This window comes from Ciconia boyciana, chromosome 6 (assembly GCF_034638445.1).
Source record: "Ciconia boyciana chromosome 6, ASM3463844v1, whole genome shotgun sequence".
Taxonomy (NCBI): Eukaryota; Metazoa; Chordata; class Aves; order Ciconiiformes; family Ciconiidae; genus Ciconia; species Ciconia boyciana.
Window position 1 is genome coordinate 651,530 of NC_132939.1, and position 23,452 is coordinate 674,981.

At 47.3% G+C, this 23,452-nt stretch overlaps 1 protein-coding gene across 5 annotated transcripts; it reads left to right on the forward strand.

Moving 5' to 3' along the window:
- The first annotated feature begins 4,803 nt into the window (after positions 1 to 4,803).
- DNAJC17 (DnaJ heat shock protein family (Hsp40) member C17) lies at positions 4,804 to 23,431 on the forward strand. 5 transcript variants are annotated; one of them, XM_072864758.1, is made up of 12 exons: positions 4,804 to 4,946; positions 7,127 to 7,196; positions 9,318 to 9,376; positions 10,930 to 11,017; positions 11,422 to 11,504; positions 11,958 to 12,054; positions 13,680 to 13,729; positions 14,256 to 14,333; positions 15,041 to 15,121; positions 15,898 to 16,026; positions 22,890 to 22,987; positions 23,214 to 23,394. In XM_072864758.1, exons 1-12 carry the CDS (start codon positions 4,869 to 4,871, stop codon positions 23,251 to 23,253), a joined length of 951 nt encoding a protein of 316 aa, XP_072720859.1. In that variant the 5' UTR covers positions 4,804 to 4,868; the 3' UTR covers positions 23,254 to 23,394. The 5 variants fall into 5 exon arrangements, with proteins under 5 accessions (XP_072720859.1, XP_072720860.1, XP_072720861.1 ...); XM_072864759.1 differs by lacking the exon at positions 22,890 to 22,987 and having other exon boundaries at positions 23,214 to 23,428; XM_072864760.1 differs by lacking the exons at positions 22,890 to 22,987; positions 23,214 to 23,394 and adding an exon at positions 20,683 to 22,836.
- The last annotated feature ends 21 nt before the right edge of the window (positions 23,432 to 23,452 follow it).

The window sequence follows — 23,452 nt, forward strand, 5'->3', positions numbered from 1 at the left end:
GTGGTTTGGACAGGTTTTCTTGTAAGGAAGAGATTTTTGCAACGTTTATGGATGATGCACTCTTACTGCTACATAGATTAAAAGACTCTTTCCCCTGCCACAGATTGTTAACCGTTTGCATACCTGACAGCTGGGCTCATCAACCTTTTGGCAGGATGCATGTCTGCATGGGCACTGCAAAAACGCCCGATGGAGACAGAGTCTTCTGAAATCCCAGTGGCACTTTGGCTGTTTTGAAGTCCGTCTTGATGCGTTTTCTTTTTTTCTTTCCTTTTTTTTTTTTTAATCAGAGGGAAAAAAACAGGTTGGTTCCATCTCCTCTGTCATTCCTGTGCCGCAGGGTGCTGCGCAGGGGAATGGAGCAGCACGACTGCAGGGGGAGATGGGGAGAAGCTGGCAGAGATCTGAGCTTGGAGGGTCCCACGCTGCTCTGGCAGGGCTCAAATTTGGCTGCACCAGAGACCACCGAAGCGGTTTTGACTCCTTGTGCTCTCTCCATCTTGCTGGTACCCACCATCGCCTTGGTGCGTGGCCACAAGGGCTCTGCCTGGGGGCAGCGATGCCCAGAACATCCTCTGCTGTGCCTGCCTGCTGCCTAAGAGAAACAATAAGGTAGGCAAAAAAAGTGAAAAATGGCCCTGCACGTCGGGGCAAGTGTTTTGGCCACTCGCATTGCGCTGCCCTGGGGCGAGCACTGTGTGCACAGGGGCAGGAGCCGTTGTGTCCCCAGAGGGGTAACTGGGGGTGAAGCCTCCTGATGGATGGGTGTCATGGTTTAGCCCCAGTCGGCAACTAAGCCCCCCCAGCCGCTCGCTCACTCCCCCACAGTAGGATAGGGGAGAGAATCAGAAGAGTAAAAGTGAGAAAACTCATGGGTTGAGACAAAGACAGTTTCATAGGGAAAGCAAAAGCCGTGCACACAAGCAAAGCAGCACAAGGCCTTCCTTCACCCCTTCCCGTGGGCAGGCAGGCGTTCAGCCATCCCCAGCACAGCAGGGCTCCATCCCGCGGAACGGTGACTTGGGAAGACAAACGCCATTGCCCCCACCGTCCCCCCTTCCTCCTCCTTCCCCAGCTTTATATACTGGGCACGACCCCATAGGGTGTGGGATGTCCCTTTGGGCAGTTTGGATCAACTGTCCCGGCTGTGCCCCCTCCCAGCTTCTTCTGCACCCGGCAGAGCAGGGGAAGCTGAAAAGTCCTTGGCCAGTGCAGCAACAACTAACACATCTCTGTGTTATCACCACTGTTCTCAGCACAAATCCAAAACACAGCCCCACACCAGCCACTATAAAGAAAATTAACGCTATCCCAGCTGAAACCAGGACAGTGGGTCCAGACCTCTTTCTTCTGCCTTAGCAGAAACCCTTAATGGCAGTGATGGAGAATGCGGATACACGCAGCAGTGCATCAGGCCACAAACTCCCACTGGAAAGGCAGAAACTTCTTTCCAAACTGTGTGTGTGTACATATATTTATATACATTTATATATATTCATATGGTATTCTTAAAGTCAACTTTAAGGCTATCTTAAAGTCTCTAGCAGACCTAAAGGCTTCCGTAAAGTCAATTTTCAAGGCTTTCCTAAAGCAAATTTTAAGACTTTCTTAGTCTTACTAGATCTTAAGACTTTCCTGAAATCAACTTTAAGACTTTGTTAGCCTCTACCAGACTTGAAGAGTTTCTTAAGTCAACTTTAAGGCTTTAAGGAACTCTTCGAAAAAGTCTCTCAGAGATTCCCTTTCACTCCAGGAGCGCACAGCAGGCAACTCCAGCCCAAACACAGACAGCCAGTCCCCCTTAGGCTGAGATGCGTGGGGACAAAAAGGCCCTGTGGCATTTCTGCCCCTACACAAAGCACTTGGACTGAGGAGCACCCTCTGCTCTTACCGCGTCAAGGGTTTGGGGCTGAGCTTATAAGCTGATGCTGATGGGCAAATGTGACTCCTTTGGGGTGTGCAGAGCTCCTGTACGCACAGGCACTGTCACTCCTTGGCTGCACTGTTTGGGTGAAACCACTTCTTTTCCTCCAGCCCCATCCAGCAGTTCAGGCTGAAACACGGCTTTGCTGGCAGGAAGAGATCAGACATCAAACTGTAATATTGCAGTTCCCCAAAGCCAAGTCCCCCAAAAGGGGCTGTGCCGCTGCTGCTTTACCCCTTGGGCAGGGATGTGGTAATAGCTGGGGCTGAAGTGAGGAGCAAGTTCCGGGCTTGGGCACGTCCTGCTTCCAGCGATGAACGGCATCAGCCAGCACCTTGTGTTTTTTCAGAAACTGCTGCTGTACCAAGCCATGGCTCTGCTGGAAAAACGAGATTCAAGGGGTACTAGCTCTTCCAAGCAATTTTTTCCTGAAAATAACTGCAGGGAAAGCAAAACAATAGGAATAAATTGGTTTCAGCTGTGGAAGCCTAGGGAAATGAGAGGTGAAGAGCTGAGGTGGGGATGTGGGGAGCCCCACAGCTCCTTGCCTGGTCCAGAGAGGTACACGATGGGGCTGGGGGGAGCACGCAGACGAAAATGATGGGACCTGATGGGGGCAACCCAAGGCACACCCAGGGGCGCCTAGGCCATTTCAAAATACCCGTGAAAGTTCCTGAGACACATCAAAAGGCACAAACTAAAATACAGGAAATTCTCACTAACTGTTATCCAAAGCTCGTTTATTTGGAGGGAGGTCAAGTCCTGGAACAGGTTGCCTGGAGGGGTTGTGGAGGCCAAGAAGGCATTTCCCTTCTTGGTAGGGTGTGCTACCAGGCCCTGTGCCCAGCAGGGCTGCAGAACCTCCGCCGGGATCAGCTCCTTGCTGCGTGCCCTCTCCTGGAGGAATCACGGCCTCGCCTCTGACGGCGTTCTCTTCTGCCGGAATAAGCTGGGACTTCCCAGCCCTCGGAGCTCACCCCTTGTCCCAATTCCTCCTCCTCTGCCGCTCCCACCGTGCTCGTGCTCAGCCCCCAGTGCCGCAGGGCCTCCACCGGGATTGCCTCCTCCCCGAGGAGGCTGGGACACCCCGTTCAGGCCTTGGAGCTCAGCCCTCATCACGATCCCTGCTCCTCCACCACCGCCGCCTTGCAGAGGAGGTGTAGGCTGCTCTGCCCGGGCAGCCCGGCTGGCCTTCCTGGCCCTGCCTGTTGGACCTGCTCCGTTGCCTCTCCCGGGCACGGGGATGCTCCCCGTCCCTGCTCCACCACCGCCGTCTGCTGCAGCGGCCCCATAAGTGCTCCCACTGTGCTCGGCCTCGCGTGCAGCAGGACCTCCACCGGGATCAGCTCCTTGTTGCGTGCCGGTCCCTGGAGGAATCCCAGTCTGCCTGCTGGCAGCGCTGGCTCTTCCCGAGGAGGCTGGGACATCCCTTTCGGGGACGTTCTGCTGCTTCATTTTCTGTGCCGTCACTTACAAATCCCCTGAAGCAAAAAAGTAAGAGGTGGCAGCCTCATTCTTCTCTTTGTCTTCTTCTGAGTGATATTTTGTGTATGTGACAGCTCTGTATGAATTCTGGCAGGATCCTCTTCGCCGTTTCAGACAAATGCCTCCTAGCAACACATTAAACAAGGCCTAGCTCATGTTTTGTTATTTGTCTCATCTAATCTTTAGGAAAGAACAATTTCCAAGCATGAAGGGACAGTTTCAGTAGGGTTGTACATGTCAAGGAGGTGAGCTGGGCCTACTGAATGAATCTTTTCCTTTGGGAATTCATGTTTGGGAGCTGGCTGCTAGGAACTGCTCGATATTGCAGAAATGAGCATCAGTCTTTTGAGGGGTACAGATGTCAGCTGTGGCGATACGGTACTGCAGATCCTGTCTTCTGACTCTTACAAATTTTCAACCGCTGCTATTAGTTTACTGGTCTTTGAAGTGAAGCGATTTTGAGCACGGATGGCTCTTACTTAAGTTTAGGTGGCTAAAATTGGGTATCGTGGCTCCCTTTTAAGTCAGCGAGCAGAAACAAGTGCCTTCAGAGAGTCTTCTTCCACATGGGTAAAACAGATGCCCCATGAACTTTCCCCAGAGGACTGCAGTTCCCCAGGGACTACAGAAAGAACGCAAAAGCTCCATTAACAGTTAGACAAGTAACTTTCATAGAGACAAAGAATACCTTAGTTTAATTCTACCCTGGTGACCATTTCAGTTGTGTCATAAACACACAAAAAACCCCAAGATAAAAAAGCCTTCCAACCTAATAATCCTGATTTTAAATAACTATTTACAGACATGGGAAAACGAAGGTGTCTTAAAGAGACGGACAAATAAGAAGGAATTTCGCCAGGAACTGCGCCTTGGGCTGAGCAGGCCCACGTTTAGGCTGGTTTTGGGCAGGGTCTGTAGTGGGGCTCCCAGCACCCCACAGCCTGGCCCTGCTCCGGCCTAGCGAGCTGCCTCCTCAGGAAATGGCTGCCTGAGGGACGCTCGCCTCTCCCCCGAGGCCGGCGCATCGTTACGGTTTGCTTTGGAGCTTTTTTTCTTCTTACACCGACACAAATCTCGACAAGAACCCGCTAAGACTACGGCGAACGAAACCCGCCGCTTCCCTCCCCGCAGCCACCCCCGCCCCGGCGCCGCCGCCGCCACCACCTTCGCGGCCCTCAGCCTCGCTCTGGCTGGGGCAGCGCAAAGCCCGACGGGAGTTGTAGTCCCCCGGTCGCCCCGCCCCGCTCGCAGCTGCCGCCAGAAAACTACAGCGCCCAGCAAACACCGCGTCCCGCTGTGCCCGCTGGGAGCGGCCGCTGCGGCGGGGAACGCGGTGCATCCTGGTATATGTAGTCAAGCTGCCCGCGCGGGAGGGGGAACGGCGGCGACGGGAGACTCCATTTCCCGGCGGGCGGCGCGGGCCCGGCGGCAGGGAGGGGGGAAGCCAGTCAGCGCCGGGATGGCGGTCGATAAGGACCTGCTGCAGCTGGACCTGTACGGCCTTTTGGGGATCGGCGAGAAGGCGTCGGAGAAGGAGGTCAGGGCCGCGGGCTGGGAACCCTCACGGGGCCGCGGGGAGGCTCGGACCGGGGCCCACTCTCTTCCCTCCCTCGGCGCCTCCAGCCCGGCTCTTCCGCCCCCCGCCTTCCCCTCAGGACCGGCGGCTGTTGCCGAGGGCAGGAGGCGGCTCGGACGGGGGGCTGCGTTTGCCGGTCTCCGGATATTTGGCTGAGCGATCGCTCCGAGCGCTGTGCTGCCCTGGGCGCTGCTGCGTTGTCGGCTGGAGCTGTTAATAAGTGGGAAAGCCCATTTTTTCTAACGTTGGCTTTGCTGCGTGCAACTTACCCTTCTGTTTTCTCCTCTTAAGCCTGTGGGGCGAGACCTGGCTTTGGAGGAGGATGAAATCTGCTGGAGAGAACTGCAAAATTTGTCTGGGACAATATTTCTCTCGCTTAGGTTGTTTATGTGCCTTCAGAAGGAAAGCTCCTCCTGTGTTTACCAAAAATCCAGTTGTCAGAGGTTGGTCTAGGTACTCTAGGTTCCCACAAGTCAGCTTGTTAATTTTGTGGGTTTGGAATTACATGTTTCCATTCTTTCTTTAATTTAATTGGTAAGTCAATACTAAACACAAGATTTAAGCAACTGAGCTGGGAAAGTGACCTTTTCAAGGGAAGTAAGGCTCTGAGTAAAACTATAAAACTATTAGTAACTGAACAAAGTTTAACTTGAAAGGAAAACTGATTTTCCTCCTTGGGCTTTCCTTTTTTTTTTTTTTTCTTTAGGGAAAAAAAACCTGCTTCTAAAGAGCAGTAGCAGTACAGTAGGATAAAACTCGGAAGCTACAGTCTGGGCATAACCAGCAATTGTGTCTGAGGCTGCCTGGAAATTCCATGTGTATAAAGCACAAAACGGGACCAAGCCACATGTAACGCACAGGATTGAATGAGATGAAAGACTTCAGGTGACCTCAGCTTCACTGCTGAGCTAGTCACTGGGGGGAAAGGATGAGAAAATTACAAATCACATGTTATGGTGCAACTTAAAAAGTGACAAGTGTAACTTAGAGTGCTAATCCTTGATGTAAAATACCTGAAACAACCCAAAGACCTTTTGTATGCAGAGCAGCATGGCCAAAAGAGATGAACAAAGGGGAGCAAGGCTGTTAGAGTAATTTAACCTCACTGTTTAGAGAAGCCTTATCTGACCTTGTCATGTGGAACGGTTATTGTAACAGTTGTGACTGAAGCATGGGAAGGAGACTTACCTCTTTTTTTTACCTGGAGTCTTGCTTAGGCAGGAGATAGGATTAGCCTGTAAGGCTTTAGCTGCACATTTCTCTTCCAAGAGCTTTGTCCACCAGGTGGTGCCGGGCCACCACTTATTCCCCTCGGTTTAGCAGAGGACTGCTTGGCAGTGGAACAGAGCAGCTTTTCTTCCTTTCCTTTCATGCATCCAGATGTGTCCCTGACAAAGGGACTTCAGATTGTTAAAAGTGACTTAGCGCAGAAAGTTGTCAGTCTTTCTTTGAAGTGTAGAAGAGATTAAACAGTCTCTGGTCAAAAATTCTTCACCTTGCCAAACTCAGTTGTTGCACAGTAAACAGTACTTTTTCTGTCCCAAAGTTACAGCTGCAAAGAACACAGTATCCATCTGGCTAGAAAACCGCCTCGGTGAACCAGACTTGGCTTTGATGATCGTGAGGTTTGACTGCTGTAATACAATGCACCTAGAAGTAAAACTTCTGGCTTTGAAAAGTTTAGATTCATTCAAAGTATGGCTGCCTGCCTACTAAGTGTCCTGGGCTCAAATGCTTATCCTTGCAGGACACTGTGATTAAAAAGGACAGGTCCCTGCATTGAGGCTGAAGACTGAGCTTTTCAGAGGTCTTCTGCTATTACAGTAGGCTGCTTTACCTTTCAATATGAGGGGGTAATGGAGCTATCGGCACTCCAGAAATGGTCTTTATTTTCTGTCAGGCCTGGGAGACATCTAGTCATGCAAATAAATGCTGGTTCAACCACAGCCTTCTACTTATGATAGGGAGGTGTGTTTTAAGTTAAGCAAAACCAACAACAAAAACAACAAAAGAAACCCTCTGAATAGTAATTTTTTGTTTCTGCAGTGTTTTTAGGGGGCTTTTTGTTTGTTTTCCAAGTTGCTTTTCTCAACACAGACTAAACAGCACCAACCAGTAAATCTCAGTTCTGGCTCTTGCAGGTGAAGAAAGCGTACCGGCAGAAGGCCCTGACTTGTCACCCAGATAAAAACCCGGACAATCCCAGAGCAGGTAAGACGGGGCTGTGCAGGCACAAACAGCTCTTCATGTCTGTTTTCACATGTGCAGACTCCTGGAAGTGGCTCTGCTTAACTTCAGGTCTGCCTTTGCACGTAATTAAGGGGATACCTGGGTATATGTTATGTGAAGTATACATATGCAGGACTAAGAGTTATTTTCATCACTATTAGAGAGCTCTGTTTTTTAAGGTTGAATGCATACATGTTCGTTATAGAAATGTCAGTGTTAAGTCAGTGCTGAAGTTGTATTTCATAGAATCATAGAATGCTTTGGATTGGAAGGGACCTTTACAGGTCATCTGGTCCAAGCCCCCTGCAAGAGCAGGGACATCTGTAACTAGATCAGGCTGCTCAGAGCCCTGTCCAACCTGACCTTGAATGTTTCCAGGGATGGGGCCTCCACCACCTCTCTGGGCAACCTGTGCCAGTGCCTCACCACCCTCGTTGTAAAAAATTTCTTTCTTAAATCCAGTCTAAATCTGCCCTCCCTTAGTTTAAAACCATGGCTCCTTGTCCTGTCACAGCAGGCCTTGCTAAAAAGTCTGTCCCCGTCTTTCCTATAGGCCCCCTTTAAGTACTGGAAGGCTGCTAGAAGGTCTCCCCACAGCCTTCTCCTCTCCAGGCTGAACAACCCCAACTCTGTCGGCCTGTCCTGATAGGAGAGGTGCTCCAGCCCTCGGATCATTTTCGTGGCCCTCCTCTGGACCCGCTCCAACAGCTCCATGTCCTTGTGCTGAGGACCCCAGAGCTGGACGCAGTACTGCAGGGGGGGTCTGACCAGCACAGAGGAGAGAGGCAGAATCCCCTCCCTCGACCTGCTGGCCACGCTGCTTTTGATGCAGCCCAGGATACAGTTGGCCTCCTGGGCTGCGAGTGCACGTTGTCGGCTCACGTCCAGCTTTTCATCCATCAGTACCCCCAAGTCCTTTTCCGCAGGGCTGCACTCGATCACATCATCCCCCAGCCTGTATTGAAACCGAGGATTGCCCCGACCCAGATGTAGGGCCCTGCACTTGGCCTTGTTGAACCTCATGAGGTTCACACAGGCCCACTTCTCCAGCTTGTCCAGGTCCCTCTGGATGGCATCCCGTCCTTCTGGTGTGTCAGCTGCACCACTCAGCTTGGTGTCATCTGCAGACTTGCTGAGGGTGCACTCGATCTTGCTGTCAATGTCATTTGCACCTCTCAGAATCTTCCCACGTGGTACTTGAATCCCGGACCTTTGGCCATGCTGTCCCCAGGGTTTACTGGCTGGTCACTATTTTAATTCGTACCTCTCACAGTCGAAACTTCAATAGCAAGCTTATAAATCATATTATCTATGGGCAATGCCCAGTTTTGTCTGTTAGAGACAAGGCCCTGAGTATACCTAAACTGTTAGCAAGGTCTGGCTTCTGCAGCTACTCTGTTTTTAAGTTTTTTAGCTACAGGTAGCAGTGAACAGCAGTGGTAATGAGAAGGATGCTGTTCATCAGGACACCTCAAAATAAACATTGTTCTGTGTCGTGCATTTTCTAGTTTGATGGGCTACAGTCTTATAGATTGAACATTTATAACTGTAGTACAGAGAAAACTTTTCCACCAGAAAAAAAAAAACACTTTAGCAGCAATGAGAGGAAAGCTGGGGACTTTGATATCTGCAGAAGGTTGAAAAGTGATTTGAAGTGTGTGGGGAGGCCTCCAGCTTATATGTGTAACTTTCCAGGAAGAGGGTCAGCAGTATTGGTGTCACATGCAAAGTTTGAATCTCGGGCTGAAAAGCTATTGACATGAAAGGGAGAATTTGTCTGTAACAGTGTATTTCAGGCTGACTGCAGGCTGAGTAATAACATTTCTGTAAGGGGGTTCTGTTGAATTCATGTTTTCAAGATTTCTGTTAAAATGAAATGGTCCCAGGTTTTGTTTCTTAATTTACACTGAAGTTTATGTAACAAATGTTGTCCTTTGAGTTGAGGCAATCCTGGCTATAAGTTGGTTTATGAATGCTTTGGAAAGATTATTCTTCTTTCTGATGTTCTGCAGGTCTCTTCCATAAGGGATTGTCTTTTCTGGTTCATCTCCAGGCCACTAGCATGGTTTTCTGCGTCTTACCCTTTTTTCTTCTAATTCCCAGCGGAAGTCTTCCACCAACTGTCTCAGGCCTTGGCCGTGCTAACAGATGCAGCAGCAAGGGTAAGGATGCCCATCCCCTGGTGATGTTGGGGTTGTGTGGCGTTAGTCTGTAAGCATGCTGGAGAAGTACTGGAAGCTCTCTTCCTGTCTGTCCTGCTCTCCTCTCTGATGGTGACTTCATGAATGCAAGCGTCGCTGTTATTCCCTGTAGTTCTCCATGAGATCAAATAGTAGGTGCCAGATAAGAATTTGGACAAATGTTCTTGTTCTGATTTGATGTGCTGGAAGTAGCTCTTTCCATTTGCTGCAAGGGTGAGATACCGTCTTTAATAATGTGTTTAATAAGTGGGGCATATCCCATTTAAAAAAAGAAACGATAACCACCACTGATTCAGGGACGCATTAAGTCCTCATGACAACGGTGCATTTTTCGGACCTTGACTTCAAGGGAACTGCAAATAAATAATATCTAGAAGTGATTGCTAAGGCTCAAAGCCTTTCTTTCCATGGGGCACAAGAGACTTGTAAACAGAAAAGCTGAATCATAGTCCTGATCTCTATCCTTTTGCTGCAAGAGCTTTGCAGGCTGCCAGATGCAGCTTGGACTCCTTTCTTGCTCTGAGGAAGTGGTTGAGTGCCTACTGCTCAAGGCCTGAAAGTAATCTGGACTTGTGAAGGGAAAGAATAAAAACAAAATAAAAATGAACAAGTAACTCTATCCAGAAAAACTCAGGAGAGAAGGCATATTAAAATTTCAGATGACAAGACTTAAAAACATGAAATAACTCTCCTCTTTTCAAACACTGGCAAAGCTTGTAATCTCCTCTCCAAGGGGCAATTAAGTCTTTGGCATCCAAGAACATTTTGGCTTCTACATTTTAAGAAAGGAAAAAGTGTTTAGCAAACCCTTCCCATGCAGGAGGGAAAAATACCAGCTTTTCTAGGTTATTAAACAAGAGCAGTGCTTTCCTGTGCAACTATTCTACAAGTAATATTTGAGCATTTGTGCCCGTCTATGCTTTACCTACTACAGAAAGGTTCTGTGTAGGTTGATGAACAGATTATCAAGTGGTTTAAACAAGTGCCAGTGAAATTGCCAGTTTACACCAGTTCTTAAGTCTCTATAGGGCTAAATGAATGTTGATGTGTTATTGCTGCTGAAGAGTTCTGATGCTCTTCGATCCAATACGTTCATGTGAGTTAAAGTGAATAAATCTTTCACATAAGAGACCTTTTTAATTGTAAAACTTTGCTCTAAACCAAACCTCATCTGTTACCAGCGCCCCTAAAGCTACTTTTGGCATGTTCAGGAAACCAAAATATTCTTCCCACCTCTGAAGATGGGTCAGACTTTCTCTCCAGTACACTGTGCAGTTATTCCTGGACTTCCTCACCCTTTCAGGCTCCATCTGGAGATCCTTGGGCCTCTTCTCATGTTTTCAGGGTATTTGTGTTAACTTCCAACACTTTTAGGAGGAGTGTTAGCAAGAAGCAGAAAATGCTTCACCTCTGCTTACCGTGTTTCAATATCTGATCTCGCCTTTATTCACTGCTTTCCATTTTGTCTCTTCTGCTTTATATAGTTTCACACTATTGTGTTGGTTCTTTGACAGGCGGCGTATGACAAAGTGAGAAAGGCTAAGAAGCAAGCTGCAGAAAGGACACAAAAACTTGATGAGAAGCGAAAGAAAGTAAAGCTTGGTAATAAAATCAAAACTTCATTTTGGCTTGGCTTGAAGTCTTCATTAGCTGGGTGTTTGTGTTTCTTCTACTGCTGGAATTCACCATTGATTAATCTGCTGTCCGTTTGTGATGGCTGTGGTTTCTTTATGCCCAGTACAATATAGCAGCCGTCTGAAATCTCCTCCCACAGTCATAGCTGGGGATGGTCCTGCTCTGGGAAGGAGTTGGGGTGTTGATGACTGTTAAGACTGCTGATACGTTGATGTGCCTGTGCAGAGGTGAGGTAGCAGAGCTATCAGGACTCTACTTTGAAACTGGTGCAGGTGTAGCCAAGTTTGTGATCGTTCCATCCACCTCTGCTCAGCAGTGTCAGCAGTGAAAATTCTCTTTGGATTGTTTTAATTTTGTTTCTTTCTCTGCAGATCTTGAAGCCAGAGAACGAGAAGCCCAGACCCATGAGAGTGAAGAGGAGGAGATCAGGATAACAAGATCATTAGAACAAGAAGTAATGATAAATTCTTAGATTTCTCTGCTTCTTTTGAGAAGAATTGCTGAAAGTCATTACAATCATAATGAAAACCATATGATGAGATGCAGAAAATCTATGTATAGCAGTCCTTCAGCCTTTTGGATTAATGGGCTCTGTGAAAGAAGGGATCTTGTAGCAGTCTAGCAAACGTGTCAATCTCGGGATTTTATTTTTTGGCTGCCCTTTTCCTTTTGCATAGCAGACAATAACAACAGTGAATTTGTTATATGCTGGCTGATAGGGACTGTGCCACTAGGAATGTGAGGGGTCCAATCTTATGAGCACTGGAGCTGTCACAGAGGAACTAGCAGGCAGGTTGCCCCAGGAGATGGGTACAAGACAAGAGCTCTCCTTGGCAGTCTTTAGCTGGCCTGAACCAACCATGGAACTGCGCCCTCAGATATCCTTGCTGTCTTACCTCTGCTGTAGATAATACGCCTGCGTGAGGAAGGTTCCCGTCAGCTTGAGGAGCAGCAGAGACTCATTCAAGAACAGATCCGGCTTGAAAGAGAGCAGCACATCCAAGGTGAGAACAGATGAGATTGGAGCCCTCAACCAAACTGCATGCACGTGGGACTCCATCTCTTCTGTAGACAGAGCTCACATACAGGTGCAGCCTTCTGACTTGGTCACGTTGCCATATGTATGGCATAGGGCCTATATGATCCTACTTAGCACCTTTTTCAGGGATAAGTCAAAAGACTAGTATTTCTGTGGGGTTGCTTTCTTATATGTGGAATGCTGCTCTTTAAAACATTGTTACTGCTCCTTTTCAATAAATATTCTAAAGTATCTGGTCTAGATGGTCCGATGTGGAGCCCCGTAGTTATGCTGGAGGGAGCCTGAAGTCCTGCTCATCTGTCACAATTAAAGCAGTCAGTGTTGCAGACTCAAAATAGGGAATGATTCAAGTTTGCAAAAAATAATAGTTGTCATGGGGCTACTACTTCTGTATCCCCTCGAAAGTTCTCAGTACCTATCACCTGAAAGAGACTCAGTGTGGAGAATAAAGTTTTGTTTAGTCTATGATTGCTGAGGCTTTACTTTCTGGAACTTGATTCTCTCATGTTCCTTGGGCAGACACAGTCTTCATCCCAGGCTTGTACAAAGACCAGCAACAAATCTGTCAGGAAATGAGCAACACACTGAACTGGAAAACATCTGCATACTGTGCTGCCATACAGCAATAGGTGGTTATCATGTTTGAAGTTGTCTCCCTCTAATTCTCGCAGGCTGTTCAGTAGCTGTAGTTAGTCTCTTTCATACAGGAGGGGATGAGATTTTTCCAGAATCCCAGAACCTCATCCTTCGGTATTCCTGAACCTCATTCCCATCCACACGTCTCTATACTGAATTGCCTTTTTTAATATTCTGTATCTGTGTGGGCTTAAAATACAGTTTTATGTTTCAGAAAGTTCTGTTCTTCTTTTCAAAACTAATTAGAGTGCTGTTCAGGTTTTCAGTTCAATGGGAAGATTTATTGTCTCTTGCTTCCTACCTCTTTCGTTCTGGCAGAGGCTATAGTATAAGATCTGCTGCTTTCTCACAGGAAAATTACTGATCTAATGAGTTTACAAAAAACCCCACCAAACACCACCACCAGAGGTGCAGATGTAGAAACTCTTTTTGGGGTCACCAGGGTATTCCTGTATGACTGTATGTATGTCATTCGGCCCACCCTAGCCTTTCATGTATCAGGAACTGGGGAGGATGTTGAACATTTGCTTAGGGTAAAACTCTTTGAGATCCTTGCAACGAGACATTAAATTCTTAGGCTATGCTATCCTTTTTTTGTCTACCCTTAATTTTTCCACACTTGTTCCCACCAGCACAACCCTCTTGCAGAGAAAAATGTCACAGAACCTAACAGATCTCTTGCTTGTATTTTTACTTAGCTGTTTCTAGCCTTGATCGTGGCAAGTCTGGGCATCATAGAAGGGAAAAAAGCTGACATCCGATATTCAGTCTGTACTACAGTTCCTGATGATAGTGTTGCACAAGACTTTTGGGGCTGAAACGGTCTAGTGGAAATCCAGAAGTGTTTGCTATTGCCATACGTACATTCTCAGGGTGAATTTTGTGCTAAATGCTCTTTAGCCGAGGAATTTTCACCCATGTCCTTTCTATCTCTTTTTCCTTTCCCTTCTTTAGGCAAGCAAGAAAGAAATGGATCAGAAGGCAAAATAACTCCCAAACTCAAAGTAAGACATCCTTATAAAGCGGGGTTTTGGTGAAAACTGATAGAACATTATGCAGCTTTGGAAAACAGAAGGGACACTTCAACTCTGCTGAACTGGCATGTCCCTCTGTACAGCGGAGGTGAAGTTCCTCTATCTAATGTGTATCATGCATGTGAACAGCTCCTGCACTGCCTTTAAAATACCCTTCCTCCCTCACCCTTTTCTCTACTGTCTGGTCTAGATTTTTGAGCCTGAAATTGAGTTGTCTCTGCTTTAGACACAGGGAAACATCTGCTTATTACCCTGCTACAGCCATTAGTATGCTTTTGAAGTATTATCTCTTTTCTTTCAGTGAGCAGTGTTTCTCCCTGTTCCCCGAATAATTTGTTCCCTTTGCACATTCTGATGTTGAAATCACTGTCTCGGCAATTCTGGGAGTGTGGCTGTAAATAGCAAACTTGGTTATTGTGCAGGTGGCAGGAGCTGCATTGAATGTGGCAACGTGTGTTCAAATGGACAAAATTAACTTGTCATGTTTATTTCCCAGCTAAAATGGAAATGCAGGAAAGAAGATGAGACAGGAGGGGGATACTCCAAAGACGTTCTGTTGCGGATCCTACAAAAGGTCCTGTCTGACACTCTTTCCTACTACTTGATCTTCCCCTGCTCTCCATGGTATGAGAAAGCCCAGTAAATTCTGGGAAGCTACATATAAACCAGAGTAGCTTTTTTTTCCCCTCTGTTGTCCAGCTTTCTCACTCATGCCATTTTCAGAGATCAGCAGCATGATCTGTTAGCTGTGAACTGTTCCCCAGCTAGCACCTCTGTCTCATTCCCAGCAGGGACTCCTGCTGAAACAGAGCAACTGCAAACTCTTCCCACTGAATGGTTCATGCCCTGTATAAAAGTTAGACTGGCTGTGTGGTTATGGTGCACTTTTGCCTTCACTTAAAGCACTATACATTAGCTGCTGTGGGGAGTTCAGAGACAGGAATAGACAAGCCTTTGATCTGATGAATCCCCACATGTGGTCTTTATTTTCCCTTCATGCAAGTATCTCCTGTAGCTCTGACTCTGAGCTGAGCAGCTCTCTTGCACTGGGGCTTGCTGGAAGCAAATTGTGTAGCTCCATGCCTCCCCAGAATTACTTCCTGGAGGGACAGAAATTATGACAGGTTGGGATCAGTGGAAGCATCATGCAAGACAGAAAGGGTGACGGCTCAAGCCTCATGTCTGTGAAAACACATGTTTTCTCTGCATTTGTTCCATAGATGAACTTGACTTCTCTTCTGAGTCTGTAATTAACTTTTCTTTCTTCCTTTGTCTTAACAGTATGGCGATGTGCTCAATTTGTTGATCTCAAGTAGGAAGACTGGGAGTGCAGTCGTGGAATTTGCTACGGTTAAGGCTGCTGTAAGTCTGGCGGAGACCCCAGATGTGTGTAGTGGAGAGTGGGCAAGAAGGGGTATTGCAGAGGGGAAGGGTTAGCAGACTGACAGCCTAGGGGCGCTGCCTCGTCATTAAGGCAGTGGAGAAGGGTAATGAGAGTCTAAAGGTACAGATGCGTGAAGGGAGTGGCAAAGCTGGAGGCATAAACCCAGAGCAGATCATGCACATAAACAAGCAGGCTGTGCATGTAAGAGGCGGAGGAAAGAGACACTGCTTTAAAAAGCAGGCACTGAGCCATTTAATCAGCTCTCACTGCAGGTGAATTACCCATTGTGGAGATGGGCTTAATGAGTTTTAGAGGTTATATCAGGCATTTGCAGTTTAAAAGAAATTAAAATGTCTTGACTCACTATGACTTATAATAATTCATGTGGCTGTGGAAACAGAACTCATCAGTTACCCTTAATTTTAGTAGTTCCATCAACTTACACTGTACAAGAGTCTCTATTCCTTGTCACCTGTTCTCTCACTCATATATCCAAATAATCAAAAAAACCCCCAGAATTGTCTGTGACCTGTTTATCAAAAGTACTGGCAGTGATATGTTCTTGCTATGCTTGATGCAGATACAGACCTTAAAGGGTGCTTCTCCTGTAGGGCAGCTGTGAAGTCTTCATTGTTTGTGCCCTGCGTGGCCTTGATGCCAGGCTGAGATGGAAAAACTTTTATGATCATTAGTGACCTGTGAGGGAGTGGGCTCTGAAATTCAGATGGTGATGGAAGAATATTTTCATTGGTAGGAGATGGCTGTGAAGAATGAAGTTGGCCTGATAAATAATCCTCTAAAGATTTCCTGGCTGGAGGGCCAGCCCCGGAACAATCCCAGCACTGTCCTTTCTGACAGCGCTAGTCAGCCTAGGACTTCTCAGGTAAGGAGACGTAGGCTGCTGTTATTTAAATCTGTTTCTATAGCAACCTAAATTTAACAGTGTGCTTTGCATTTATGGTAAGATATGTTGATTCCCAGCAGAGCTGAAAAGAAGCTCTTAATGAAAGGCCTGCCTTTCTGATGAGCCTTTTTGTGCTGAAGCAGTGGCTTTTTTAAAGGACCTTTTGCCTGAGTAGCAGCACAGTGAGAACATAAGTTATTTGGATGACTGGACCTTTGCACATTCTCGCGCTCTCTCTTCCAAGTGAAAACCAAGGATGTTCCTTGCTCAGCCCAAAGCTTCTAATGCCTTTCTTCTGGACTTTTTTCTAATGTACTTTGACTGGGGGAATCCTCTGGCTGATAGCTGGTTGCAATGGGTCTCCTGGAAGGCTTCTTTAGAGAGGCTTGGTTACTCGCTGCATTCACAAGAGGATGACATTTCAGTGCTGAAAGGAAACTTACATTCTTAGGGTCTGCAGGAGGGAAGAGAAAGCAATATCAAATTAAATATCCTTGTAGAGACCTTATTGTCTCTTTTGGGTCCTCTTTACCAGCATGGTTACTTTGAGTGCAAGGTGTTTGTTAACTCTTAGCTGCTTCCTGTTTATTTCACCAGATAATCCCTCTGAAGCTGTTGCTCTTGAATAGCAAATGTATTCCAGTCACAAAACACATGGAAGGCAATAACACCTAGTGGTTCAAACGCAGAAACCAATCTGAGGACGTGCTGCAGCACATTGTTGGCTCTCCGTTACCCCTTGCTCCTGTTGGCCCTCTGCAGTGGGAGGTGTATCTGCTTCTTTTGAAGCATGTTACATTACATTTTGCTCGATAGCACAGAATTTATCTCGTGCTCTGCATGTCCTCTGATCTAGTTACTAATTCCTTGGCTGTGAAGGTGTGAAGGGACCTGAGATCCTTTGCTGGTTATTCGAGTTCCAGTTCAAACTTCATGTGACGCTTATTCCCCTCTCCTCCTTCCCTGTGGTATAAAGATCAAAAAGATCTAATTGCTGAGAGGACTCCTGCCTCATGCTCTACAGGTGCCCTTAGTCTGTGTGTCTGTGTCTCGATCAGCCTTGTGTGTATTCGCTACCTACATATTGTAGCAGCTTGTGAGATTGTTCAGTACACTCACTCTCCTGACTTTTTGTTAAGTACTTTATTTATAGTAGATGCATTTATACATCTGAATGCCTTGTTGTTATCCTAATTTTGTTTAGGGTTGTATGTTTTCACTTGGGATGCATGTTCTTTGTCTGAACAGCCCGGCCTGAGCAGCATAGTTTCCCAGAAATCTCAGGCAAAGGCAGTTACAGCATCATAGCCCAGGAGCCAGGCAGATCTGCACAATGTAGAACTGGGGCGAGTCCTGCAGACACAGCAGATTCACAGAGGTGGCCAGAGTGTTAGAAGGCAAATTGGGGAAAAAAGCAGAATCCAATGCAGCTTGAGTGTCTCTCGCTAGTAGAGAATGAGAACTGGCTCTGAAGAGCTCATTCATACCTAAGGGGGTTGCTGATGCAGTCGGAGCTTGGTAGTGGATTCTTGCCTCTGTGAGTTCAAAAGCCGTGGCTTTTGACTGAGTTTATCTTGGCTTGCTTCCATAACCAAAGCTTGCTAGTGTGGAACTGCAGCGTCTGCCTGCTGCGAAGGATTAGCTTGGTGGAGCAGCACGGGAGAGCAGGCTAAAGCAGCAAATGGTGTTCATGCTGTGTGGAGGTGGTGACTCACTTCTGTCCAACACAGCCTCGTCAATCCCGTATTAGCTCTCAAAAGGGTGAGGAGTTATGGCCAGTGCCTTGCATCCTTTCCCAAGAATTGCACTGCTGATTCTTGTCTGTCCTTTCTACTGCTTTTATGTGTAAGCAGCTGCAATTTCTTTGATTACATTGCAGTCTTGCTGCCCAGGCTAAGATCTCCAAGCTGTTCTGGTTCCCACTTTTCCTAGTTCCTACTCTGGACCCTCCCCAAATCTGGCTGCTGCTTCCACTAGGATGCCTCCAAAATCTGTAATGTGGTAACAGCTTCTCTTGGCTGTACTGCTTCCAGTTGACTTATTCTTTGTCCTCAGCTCTTCCACTCTAGACTATGCAAAATGAGCTCTTTCAGATATCTCTTGCTACTGCCTCAACCTACTCCCTTCCTCATCCTTTCATACCCAGTCTGGCTTCCCAGCCATCGGGGTCCACGCTCTTGCTTTCAAGCTGCACTAATCTCATTCCGATTTAAGCTGCCCTCACTTCCTATTTGCTGCTCCCTCTGGGTTGCTCCTATTTTTGTCTGAATCCACCCCCATGTTTGTTCCCACTCTGTGCAAATGCAGCTCCTTCCCTGCTCTGCTTCAGAAGACAGCCGAAGACCTGCAGCGTTCTCATGGCAACGCACTCACTACTCATCTGCTTCAGAGCTGTGTCTGCTCCCTGCCCGGGGTAGTCAGCCAGGAGCTGTGCACCAAAGTCTTCAAAGAAAGGACAGCCGCGCACTAACTAGACCAGGGGGCTTTGGAAGCAGTTCCCAGGTGAAAGCAAGGCTGCTTGTTGAAAAGCGGTGCTGTGAGGAGGCAGTAAGCTGCAAGATACTTGCCTCCACAGTCCTGGTTGGCTTGTTTTCTTCTACAGCAATGGGTGCACATTGTCCAGCAGTTCCTGGAGAGCTGCTGGAGCCAAACAGGCAAGTTATGCTTGAATTACAAAACCTGTGCATTGGCCAGTGTTACTCTAGGCTATTTGAGAGCAATGACTGTTTGATTGCTGCAGCTCTGAATGGTTCAAAGCACACAACAGCTGTACGATGCTGCGAAGAGCATATTTTCCCACTACAACAGCATGAAGCACTCACTTCTGGGAAGGTCTTCCTTGCACCTTTAGTAGTGGGATTTCCCTGCTGGTGCTTCTCAGTCATTTTGGGCCATTCATTCAGCCATGTTAAAGTGCTGAGAAAAGCCGTCTGTCTGGCACTCTTGCATCTTTTCTAAGCTCCTTTGAGGTTTCATAGACTTTGTTTTATATTATCTGACTTCACAGTCTGATGTGAATCTAGTAGGTTAAGAGCCGTCTGTGCCTTCTCTGAAATGTCTCTGCGCTTTGCTGTAGCCAGCTTCCAAAGCTTATGGTTATCTGGGTGCATCGAGGTTTTATTTTTTATTATCTTTTAAAAAGAGCCCTGGTATCTAATCTAGCTATGAAAAAGGTAAGAATTGGTGACCCAGCAGTTTCTGCAGTGTCCTTTTAATACTTTGCCCCAATACTGCCTAAAATGTTCTCAGCCTGGCACAGCCCTTCCCACTGTCCAGCTCACAGGGTAGAGAGCTGTTCATTTCAGCGCTGCGTCTTGACCTGAGCTGTGGGCACTCTCCTCAGGGGAAGATAAAGTACCAGCAGCTCTAGCCTTCTCCCAGCCCAGAAAAGCAGAGCCACACTGCTTCCCCACCCTCATAAAAACCTGAAGTGCTGGAGAGGATAGATCTTGGCCACTGCAGATAAGGGACCTGTGCTCTTGGTGCCTGGGCTTTTTCTGGCTTGCTACCAATGAAATGAGGCAACAAGACGCTTCCAGTCACAGATACATTTATTCTTCCATATCTGTACAGCTGATAGATCAGTGCATGCTTCAAGCAGCAGTATCTAGAGAAATTTCTTCTCCTGCTAGTAGGATAAATAAACTGCTGTTGCTGTATTACGAGCCAACATGGATGCTTACCTGTTTCCAGGCTGGGAGTGCCAACTGCACTCAAGTTAGGGGAAAAGAAACCGACAGGGGAAAAAAGAAGGAGGAACGGCTTTGATTTTTCACATCCAAACATGGTGGGAGAAGAAACACCAGTTTCTGTCTCTTGACCTGTGCTATAGCTATGGCTTTGAGATGCAATGCTACTCTCTCCTTGCAAGCTGCCTGCTTATCCACAAATGGTGTATGCCATATCCCTTTCTGTCCGTGTTCCGCAGTGTCACAGCCACATCCCCAAAATAACAAGTCTTTTGCCAAACAATATCATTCTTCTATGAGGAGAAGATGCACAGTCAAGAGTAGGGAATTCCCAGTGTGGAGAATGGAAACTTGCCCATGAGGTTCCAGCAGACGGTGCTCTCATCTGAGCACGGAGCCTGTGAGCTCTGCTCCGAAGGACTCCTCGGCCAGGACAGGGACAGTCTGCGGTGGGTAAGGCGAGAACAACAAAACAGGCCACACACAACAGGAATGCTGCAGTATCCTTCCTCCTGCTAGGACTAGAGAAACTGGCAGCAGCAGTAAGTAAATGTGAGATGTTAAACGATAAATACCTTCAAATGGCGTAATCTCTTGGATTCTGTTTCCTGAGGGTCTGCAGAACATCCTCGAGAAGCGATAGCCCCAAATCCACTTTGAAGGACAGGAAGGGATCAGACAGGTCAGAAAGAGTGGTGCCGTTCTGGGAGCCTGTCTCTGAGGTCCCGCAGTCTGTAGCCTGGTCCTTGTGGAATTGAGTTTGAGTGGCTTTGTGGTATTGATGAGTAGCACCAGAAAAGGAGATGTCAGAGTGAGAATCTGTGTGATCAATGATGTTAGGGCAGCTAGAACTGTCCAGGTACAGCCGGGGAGGCTTGGGAGGTGCTTGTGCCTTGGCTAGGTTTTGCTCACTCTGACATGACAGGTAATCAGACTTGTCCTTCAGATCCCTCAAGCATTCCCTCTTCTGGCACTGTCCATCGCTGTCCAGAGTGTGGCTGTTCTGATTCAAGATGATGACTTGGTTGCCCAGCTTTTTGTGTCTCCTGAGTGAGAAACGTCTGAAGAACGTTGTGGACTTAATGGACCCTCTCCGCCAAGTATCCATGCTGTCGAAAGGCAACGAGAAGAAGGAAACTGCTGACTCTTCGCAGTCAGGTGTTGGACTTAAGTCGCAGGATCAGCAGCAAGCCACACAACAGGAACAACCTCTTCCTTCCCTGTTCCCGTAGCTGGAAGGAAAACAGAGGCTGGTATTGCAGGAAATGCAAACTTCACACTACGTCCCTGTGTTAAGGAGCAGTTGGCCTGTCTTAGATATTAAGGAGTCTCCTTCTTCAGTGGAGAAGGAATGGCGATGTCTGAGCTTATTAAATCTGTGCTGCAGAAACAAGCTGATGAAGAATAGCAAAGGCACACAGTCACCATGAGAACAGATTTAATCTAGCATCTAGAACAGAAGGGCACTTTGGTACCATGGTAACCAGCCACCTTCATGGTGAAGGGCACAGTATAAAAATCTCAGTGGGTGGTTAGGAAGGGAGACGGTGACTCAGTCACACTGAAGGAAACCAAAGAAATACAGTCAAATGGAAATTTAAAAAGCAACAAAACGCAGATGTAAAAGACAAATGTTAGGAAAATTGAATGCAAAATAGACTTACGCTGTGTCAGAGCAGCACCGGAGTCCAACAGGAGGAGAGGAGAAGCTGCTGAAGCACTCGGAGAACTGGGACTACCACGTTCACCAGTATGCTGGGACGTTGGAAGAAGCAAGTCCAGGGACGATTCAGCCAGGTTGGACCCGGAATGCTAAAAATCCACAATGCCTCCTTCTCTTCATGTGCCTCCTGTCACTGCTTCCCAGGCTGCAGTTCCTTGTGCGTATGTATTTGTTTTGAGCCAAGCCCTTGCTGAGTCAGCCACGTCAGAAACTGGGTTTTACACTATTGGTAATTGCCAGGATTGCAGGAAGTAGGTGTGTAGAGTGGCAAAGCATCAGCCCACACTCTGCCTGAGGAGAAAGCAAGCTCCCTTAGAGGCGCCCAGATTGCTTGAGAGCCGTCAACGTGAATATCGACTTGTAGCCCATCTTGAATCAGATTGTTTCTTCTCTTGGTGCTCTCCCTTCTGCCACTTCTGATGGCTCGTTGTATCAGCAGGGCTCCCAAATGAGGCCGGAAATAATCTCTTGTCTGTTTTAAATTTAAATCCAGAGTGTGAGGTAGTGATTCAGGTTTGTACAGGTGATTCATCTGCATGAGTCTCATGTAGGCTATTTCATTCAGGCAAGCAAATGCCAGTATCTGTGGTTAGTGGACAGGAACTTTGAAGAAGCCTAGTTCTGCCACAGAAGGCTGATACAATCTGGTGCTTTCTCAGACACTGTGAAAATCTGCGCAGTACTGAAAGGTTATTTCATTCATGCAGCTCCTGAGATACCAATTAGGGCGTATTAGTCTCTTAATTTCCTGGTCTAAGTTTCTCATCTGTTGTGGGCTTCTACTTAGTCCTCGCAGCTAGACACCCTGCAGCTGGAGGAACCACTTTGCTGGCACATGATAACGAATTTGCACTTGCCCCATTTTCATGCAGAATCTTATTTAGCTATTCTATTGCCTTTTCATCCCTTCTGTTTTCTATTTAAGGTGTCCTTAACTCACCACTAAATCTAGTTCCTAGAAAAATGAACATGAGACTTCTTTTTTTTCATTCACCTTCTGTCAAGATGCTTTTATTTCTACCTGAACTGTCAAGCAAATGAGCTGGATGTTTCCAAGCATTGCAGTGCTTTGAATACATCCAAAATAGTAAGGCCACCTACTAATGTTAAGTGGCTTTTGAAAGCAGAGTGCCAAAACCACCACTTTGCTCTGCGATAGCAGCTGTCATCTGCTGCCTACATCTATTAGGGAGAGTCTGCAATCACCACGTAGTGGATGTGACAGTTGCTACCACACACAGCAGAAAGGCTCCAAGAGCTTCTGGGAACTGAAACACTCATGTGTCAGGTTTGGGAACATACCTGGTGGTTTTCTTTCTGCAGCCACTTCCATCACTAAACCACAGAAAGGTTTGATTTTTTTTATGGCGTTACACTTCGTCCGTTATAAAGGCTATGCCGGACTTTGTGCACCAGTGTTGTACTTGCAGAGCAAGCTTGTCATCCAAAATAACCGGCCACAGCGAGGCAAGCCATGCTTCCCCATCCGGCCTCGTTGGGAGCAGGGAGTCGCTCCAGCAGCAAGCAGGTAATTGAGGCTCCCTGTCTGTCCCCCGCTTTGTCTGTCAGTAGCACATGAAGCAGCTTATTTTCTGTAGGCCAGGCAGCTTTCACGCCTTACCTGATTTCTCGGGGGTCATAGTGCTATGAGCCACCTTCCCGACTCGAACGTGCGTGTTGCGAGTGTGGCTGATGGGGAGGGGCCCTGGGGTATATACCGTCCTCGACAGGTTGCATTTGTTTTCTGCTCCTAGGCATCAGTGGTATCGGAACGGGATTACGAGAGCCTGGTGATGATGCGGATGCGCCAAGCAGCAGAGAGGCAGCAGCTTATTGAACAGCTCAAGCGGGAAGATGAGGAAGAGTCTCACACCTAGCGTGAGAGAGTATGGATTCTCCCCACCCCACCATTCTTCATTTCCAAAGCTGTTTCTTAAATTAAGTCAATAAACCTCCTTTTTTTAAAACTGTTGTAGGAGTACAAACTCTCAGC